An 8,350-nucleotide genomic window follows, 5' to 3' on the forward strand; every position below is an offset into this window, starting at 1 on the left:
TTAAGGAGCCAAACCATCCAACATCTGCTCTGGTGGCCCCGAGCAAAAAGGAAGAAGTCCCCCCCAAAAAATTGTTTTCATTAACACACATATTACTACATTTTAAAATACAACCCCTGGCAATAATTATGGAATCACCGGCCTCTGAGGATGTTCATTCAGTTGTTTAATTTTGTAGAAAAAAAAGCAGATCACAGACATGACACAAAACTAAAGTCATTTCAAATGGCAACTTTCTGGCTTTAAGAAACACTATAAGAAATCAAGAAAAATAATTGTGGCAGTCAGTAACGGTTACATTTTTAGACCAAGCAGAGGGGAAAAAAAGTATGGACTCACTCAATTCTGAGGAATAAATTATGGAATCACCCTGTAAATTTTCATCCCCAAAACTAACACCTGCATCAAATCAGATCTGCTCGTTAGTCTGCATCTAAAACGGAGTGATCACACCTTGGAGAGCTGTTGCACCAAGTGGACTGACATGAATCATGGCTCCAACACGAGAGATGTCAATTGAAACAAAGAAGAGGATTATCAAACTCTTAAAAGAGGGTAAATCATCACGCAATGTTGCAAAAGATGTTGGTTGTTCACAGTCAGCTGTGTCTAAACTCTGGACCAAATACAAACAACATGGGAAGGTTGTTAAAGGCAAACATACTGGTAGACCAAGGAAGACATCAAAGCGTCAAGACAGAAAACTTAAAGCAATATGTCTCAAAAATCAAAAATGCACAACAAAACAAATGAGGAACGAATGGGAGGAAACTGGAGTCAACGTCTGTGACCGAACTGTAAGAAACCGCCTAAATGAAATGGGATTTACATACAGAAAAGCTAAACGAAAGCCATCATTAACACCTAAACAGAAAAAAACAAGGTTACAATGGGCTAAGGAAAAGCAATCGTGGACTGTGGATGACTGGATCAAAGTCTTATTCAGTGATGAATCTCGAATCTGCATTGGGCAAGGTGATGATGCTGGAACTTTTGTTTGGTGCCGTTCCAATGAGATTTATAAAGATGACTGCCTGAAGAGAACATGTAAATTTCCACAGTCATTGATGATATGGGGCTGCATGTCAGGTAAAGGCACTGGGGAGATGGCTGTCATTACATCATCAATAAATGCACAAGTTTACGTTGATATTTTGGACACTTTTCTTATCCCATCAGTTGAAAGGATGCTTGGGGATGATGAAATCATTTTTCAAGATGATAATGCATCTTGCCATAGAGCAAAAACTGAAAACATTCCTTGCAAAAAGACACATAGGGTCAATGTCATGGCCTGCAAATAGTCCTGTTCTTAATCCAATTGAAAATCTTTGGAAGTTGAAGAAAATGGTCCATGACAAGGCTCCAACCTGCAAAGTTGATCTGGCAACAGCAATCAGAGAAAGTTGGAGCCAGATTGATGAAGAGTACTGTTTGTCACTCATTAAGTCCATGCCTCAGAGACTGCAAGCTGTTATAAAAGCCAGAGGTGGTGCAACAAAATACTAGTGATGTGTTGGAGCGTTCTTTTGTTTTTCATGATTCCATACTTTTTTCCTCAGAATTGAGTGATTCCATACTTTTTTCCCCTCTGCTTGGTCTAAAAAGTAACCGTTACTGACTGCAACAATTTTTTTCCTGATTTCTTATAGTGTTTCTTAAAGCCAGAAAGTTGCCATTTGAAATGACTTTAGTTTTGTGTCATGTCTGTGATCTGCTTTTGTTCTACAAAATTAAACAACTGAATGAACATCCTCCGAGGCCGGTGATTTTTGCCAGGGGTTGTAATAATATAGTGCTGTCATGTTGGTCTCCCCCCCCACACACACACTTTTTTTTTGCTCAATTGTACTATGCAGACTTTATAACAGGAAAGTTAAAATCTCAGTAAATGTTAGTACCATCCTGACAAAACTGCTAAACGTTTTGAGGGGATTTAATTTTGATAGCACTGATGTTTTCAGTGACAATCATTTCATTTGACAACATGAGCTGAAGATTTTGGGTGAATTACACTATGTAACACAGTTTTTGTTCCTGGCTTCTAAGTGTTATATTTCAACTGCTTATGTCTAAAGTCTATGGGAAAAATGACTACATTCAGCACAAACTTTGATTTTTTAAAAAAAAAAATTTTATGTTCTAGAAAGTTCGAAGTTTCTTGAAATTTCTAGATAATTCTGGAAACTTCTAGAAAATTCTGTACAGTTCTAGCCGTTAAAGAATATTCTAGAAGACTATTCAGTAGCAGTGAAGGCAAATCGAGAATATTCTTGAAAACAGACAAATTTCAAAATATCATTGTCCTGATCACAGAAGCAAAGTTTCTGTGGAATAACAGCTATTTTCTATTTATTTAAGGCATAACAGGTTAGGAAAACACACTGTGTACCCAGGAACAAAACAAAAATAAAAATTTGTTACATAGTGTTATTGCCCTTTGCTGATCAAGTGTGGTCATGTGCTGTTTCGTGGGAAAATATGCATCTCTGTGTCTGATAATCGTTCTTTGAAAAAATGAGGAAAAGCAGCTGAGGAAAACTGTAACACCACAGGACATCTGTGAGAACTTGACATTCTCCACAGTCTGGTGTCTCTCATGTTTCTGAAGCATCAGCTGATCGGCACCCGCTCTGTCTGTTACAGTTCTACATCAGCATCGCAGCCATGGCTGGTCTGAGCGTCATGAGCGTAGTGCTGGTTCCTCCACCGCAGCTGCCTGACTTGTTTCCTCTCTTAGTGTCTACTTTTGCTTTTGTACACTTCCTGGGAACGTTTATGTATTTCAACATGGTGCAGTTCAGCCAGCCGCCCAGGAGAAAGAGCCAGAAGAAGAGCAACTGAATGGTGCCGCAGGTATTGATGGAAATGTTTTTGGTGAAATTTGCTCCAACAAAACCTCTGTTGCAGTCCTGGACTACATCTCATCTTTATTTTTGTTTTTCCTTTTTGGCATATTTTGTGGAAAACATGTTAAATAGTTCAAACCAACAAGCAGACGTGGGCAGAAATGTAACTTCTTTGGCAAAGATGAGACAGAAATGGCTTATTTTAGCTTTCAGACATTCACTCAATAAATATGACTGCCTGTTATGGGAAATAGACTTTTCTTTAATTCCTTTTTTTGTGTGTGTGTGTGTGTGTGTGTGTGTGTGTGTGTGTGTGTGTGTGTGTGTGTGTGTGTGTGTGTGTGTGTGTGTAGTCGTTAAGTTGCAGTATTGCTGGTTAATCTCAGGGTTTGCCTGAAGGTTCGGTGTGGCCTCAGCAGTGACACTGGTGGTCATATGTGTCAATTACAAGTCAGTGTATCCATCGTTTGTACATCTGTTCAAAGAATCACTATTGTACACCTAATGTGACCAAACTTAAGTTTCAATGTTTAGCAAAGACACATGATCGTGATCTATCTATGTGAATTTTTTTTTCTCTCTTAGTGCAGCAGATAACAGAATACTTAGAGGAATCTTTCACCTGACCACCTATTGAAAACTCAAGTGGCCAGTCAGTTTTTTCAAGAGTGATGTCTAAGGAGTATGTGTGCCAATTTTGGTGCTCGTTTCCAGAAGTGAACAATTATTACAGTTATCTGGTCCACTATATATGGCTTTCTGTATCTCCATCATGGGAATAATTTGTATAAAGTTGTGTTCTTATGAAAATAAATAAAATCTAAGTGAAATCTGTTTTTTAAGGCTGCAGTGCAGGTTAATCTGACTTGAAGTGGCTTCATAAACTGTCTACCCAGAAGTCTGCTAAATTATCCTCAACAGTGCAGCAGAGGCAATAATTAGACAAAAATGATCTTTTGCAGCTTTTACTCGACACCATCAAATATTCATTAAAACTCCTCGATACTACAAAGGTTCTGCACATAAGATGTGAACATTTAAACACAACCGGTGACAGGACAGACCTTTAGAAAGGAGACAGAGCAGAACATAATGCGATAAAGTTGAAATACCAGAGAAAAAGGTATAAGCAGTTCCTTTCTCCAATCTCTGTGCGAGTTAATGACGGGCAAAAAAAAAAAAATCCATTACCACTATAAATGTTATTAGGTCAGTTGGGGTTGCCTGTGCATGTAAGGCCAACAACAGGCCACTGGGACAAATAGGAATTCAAGGTCTAACTTACACAGATGATTGGAGGCGCTGTGAAAGGTCCTGCCTTCCTCTTTTGTCACGTGTATATAATGTCATGCCCATTTTACAGGGAAAAATTATAATTTATGTAACTAATGGAGGCATACAACTAATGTGACAAGAATCAAATGTAAAAGCAAGAACATTAGATAGACATGCATTTCAGTTTAATGGCGCCACTTCTGGCTGATCTAAGAGGATAACTATGCCATGACAACCATCAAAATGGATAGAATAACCAGAATGGCAAAGGCTCACCCATTGATCACCTCCAGGATGATCAAAGACAGGCTGGAGTTACCTGTAAGTGCTGTGACACGCCTGTGTGAAGCTAATTTATTTGCAAGAATCCCCCGCAAAGTCCCTCTGTTAAATAAAAGACGTGCAGAAGAGGTTACAATTTGCCAAAGAACACATCAACTGGCCTAAAGAGAAATGGAGGAATATTTTATGGACTGATGAGAGTAAAACTGTTCTTTTTGGGTCCAAGGGCCACAGACGGTTTGTGAGACGACCCCCAAACTCTGAATTCAAGCCACAGTTCACAGTGAAGACAGTGAAGCATGGTGGTGCAAGCGTCATGATATGGGCATGTTTCTCCTACTATGGTGTTGGGCCTATATATCGCATACCAGGTATCATGGATCAGTTTGGATATGTCAAAATACTTGAAGAGGTCATGTTGCCTTATGCTGAAGAGGACATGCCCTTGAAATGGGTGTTTCAACAACACAATGACCCCAAGCACACTAGTAAATGAAAAAAATCTTGGTTCCAAACCAACAAAATTAATGCCTCGCAGATGTGAAGAAATCATGAAAAACTGTGGTTATACAACTAAATACTAGTTTAGTGATTCACAGTATTGCTAAAAAAAGCAGTTTGAACATAATAGTTTTGCGTTTGTAGCGTCAACAGCAGATGCTACTATTATTGTGAACACCCCCTTTTCTACTTTTTTTTTTTTTTACTAATAGCCCAATTTCATAGCCTTAAGAGTGTGCATATCATGAATGCTTGGTGTTGTTGGATTTATGAGAATCTACTGAATCTACTGGTACCTTGTTTCCCATGTAACAATAAGAAATGTACTCAAAACCTGGATTAATCTTTTTAGTCACATAGCACTACTATTATTCTGAACACTACTGTAAATGAAGTGCAAGACATAATCAGTGACTTGGAAATGTTCATACATCTCTTGACTTGTCTCAAGAAAACTGGCTGTAAAAGTGATGATTAATTCCTTATATTGAGAATACACTGCCCTGTCCTAACTTCTTTTAGAATGTGCGGCAGATCTTATATGCAGGAATATATGTACGAGTATATTAATAATTGACCACACAAAACATGAAATATCTTGTTCATACTGTAAGAAGCCGAAGTCAAAGTAAATGTAAGGATCACTTCATATCTACCGCTTGTCGAAGGCCCAAAAGGGGAATTATGTCATGACAATGTCAGTCTGTCCCTCCCAAGAAAGAAGCATTCTGAAATCAAATAATTTTAGGAAGAATTTTGTGAAGCTTGGTACAATTCTTTATTATAGGTTGGGGATCTGCATATTGTAATATTGTACAAGATTGACACATTTTGGCAGAGTTGTGGTCCTTGATTAAAAAAAAAAAAAAAAAACCTAGGCGCTGCCAGTTTCGTGAGTTGGTGTCTGCATTCTGAAATCAACTATCACACAATATACTTGTACTAAGATCTTGTAACCAAAGCAGCAGATAATGTGCTCTGAGAGCACTCTTATTTTCATGTCATCCAAATGTTTTGAGTTGGGGTAGTAAGTGTTCAAGTTTAAAATTTTTAACTTTCAACAGCATGTACATGCACATGATGCTTTCACAGCAATTGGTGGCCCAATTCTGTCATCTTCTAATTAAAATCAATGGAAAGTCCAGTTAATCTATTGCACACCACCAACATGTGAATGCAGCATAACTCAGAAGAACATTTCATAGGGCGAGTATACTCTCATCAGTTGGCATTCACCTTTACTTTCAAACCCACCATTGAAGACATAATGCGAGAATTGTACCATGGGTGATGTAGGGGCATTAAAAAAAAAAAGACTTCTTGTAGCCTCCAAAGGGGCTTGTGTCATAACATTAGTTTTGTTTATGGTCATGGTGGCTTTGTCCTTCACATGGCCTCTAAGGGCGATAAAGTGAGAGTTACATGATCCACCTTACGCAGAAATGTCACTGTGAACACCAGCTGTTACTTAGGTCAACTCAGGCAGCGAGAGGCCTCGGCCTTCCCAGGCACTACCAAATAAAGAGACTGCTGTGCGCGTATGTTGTTGACCCTCTAGTGTGCCACCTTTACTGTTCAAATGCGTTAAACTGCACAGGTGGGGAGGGCTGCGTAGTTTTATCAATAACATGGATGTGGGTTCCCATATGAAAACCCCTGCTTTTTTTGTAACGGCATTATGGTTGATGTAGAATCAGCATTTGTCAGCTGTCAGGTGGAGGCATTCAGCAGGTAGACAGGGTCTGTCAGTAGAATCACTCCCGCCATTTCAGGCATTTCTCTCACAAATAAATGGCATTTCAGCCTCACAACTGACAGTGCTGATTCCCCACTCATCTCCTGCCTGATCTCCAGTGCTGCACAAGAGGTGAAGAGCAATTCCATTAGCTGTCAACAGCTGAGGTGCCTCGTTAACAAAAACCCAGGGAATATGGGGGAGGAAAACATGATTGTAACCTCAGTGGCACCCTGTGATATTACAAACACTGAAGTCACTGTCAGGATAGATGGTTCACAAAGAGTTAACGGGAGGCAGCGCTTTCATAAACCATGTGTCTGTCAATGGATATATCTACTCAAAACTTGTAGTATCTGGATTTACAATTGCCCTGGATCAAGATAAAGATCCAGGCTTTTAATGACTTCCTGCACTCTGCCATCAGAAGTGTTTCTGCATGTGGTACAAGTGTTAAACTTGTAGAAACATTCACCTATCTCTGGGTCCTTAGCCTATGAAATTGAGAGATTCCTTAGAAGAGCTTGTCTCCACAAACCAAAAGGTGTGTGGCAATGCTGATATGTTTGCAGAACTAAAGTCCAGCACTAAACAGTGAACTAAGGTGACGACTGTTGTGTCTTGGTCTCATCTCAGGATCCTTGGGTTTCCTGATTACTAAGGGAGACTGATGAGGTGTATCGCTTGCACTGAGAGAGAGCACCAGCTTTGACATTTTGGCCATGTGGCACATTTCTCTATGCATGATCCAACGCACAGGTGCCTGAGTGATGAGGATCCTGGTAGCTGGAGAAGGCCACGGAGATGCCAGTGCCTCAGCAGGCTGTGGCAGATAGATGGTGATGGACCAGTTGTCAAGCTGGGTAGTTGCCATCAAGTTTCATGGTGTCATGGACGGCACCAGTGCATGCTCCAAGACTTGTTTAAAAAAAAAAAAGAAAACCTGGATGTACCCCATAAATATATGGCTTAGTTAGTCAACCATTTCACCAAGATTTTTGGAAATTGTTTCACATATAAGGGTGATTCTTTAACTACGGGCACTATTGGCCTTGTAAATGTAATTTACACCACACCATTGCCTTACAATATAAAGCGCCTTGGGGCAACTGTTTGTTGTGATTTGGCGCTATATACATGTGCTCTGATGTCACTGTTTATCTCCATAGAAACTACCCAAACAATCTTTCATACAAACTGTTTAGGGACATTACAGTGTTGTGGTGGAAATTACGGCAATAGTGTGGGAGAACTACATTTTGTTTTAAAAAAAAAATCAACAGTTGTATGACACTGAATACCCCAAATATGTTTTGATTATTTTACTGATATTTTATTCAGAGATATTTTAAAACATTAGAAAAAACATTTCTTTACCATTCATTTTTATCATTGAAGATCAAAAGTCTGGGTGTGGGACAAGCACAAAACGGCAATATTTGCATATAATTATGCTGAAAAAAGGTGAAAAAGTCATCATAGACTACTAGAACAAATTTCTTAACACACTTTCATTGTAAAGATAACTATAAAAGTGTGAAATTTCCCCTTTTTTGTTTTTCATACAATATGATCAAAGGACATAAGTGCCCGTAGTCTAAGAATCACCCATAAGCCCTATTTTGCACATTTACAGTATTTTTACATTTCCTGATTCTGCCCCTTGATGAAGCACCATTTCATACCATAATGGTACCAATTCTAGTCC

At 39.0% G+C, this 8,350-nt stretch overlaps 1 protein-coding gene across 1 annotated transcript in view; it reads left to right on the forward strand.

Annotated features, from left to right (window-relative positions):
- The window catches only part of alg6 (ALG6 alpha-1,3-glucosyltransferase), a 73,700-nt gene extending 69,418 nt beyond the window's left edge, over positions 1–4,282 (forward strand). Inside the window, exon 14 of the mRNA XM_034179548.1 lies at positions 2,647–4,282. Coding sequence (XP_034035439.1) covers positions 2,647–2,844 — 198 coding nt within the window. The 3' untranslated portion in view covers positions 2,845–4,282. The remainder of the gene's footprint in view (positions 1–2,646) is intronic.
- The last annotated feature ends 4,068 nt before the right edge of the window (positions 4,283–8,350 follow it).

Source organism: Thalassophryne amazonica, chromosome 10, assembly GCF_902500255.1.
Source record: "Thalassophryne amazonica chromosome 10, fThaAma1.1, whole genome shotgun sequence".
Lineage (NCBI taxonomy): Eukaryota > Metazoa > Chordata > Actinopteri > Batrachoidiformes > Batrachoididae > Thalassophryne > Thalassophryne amazonica.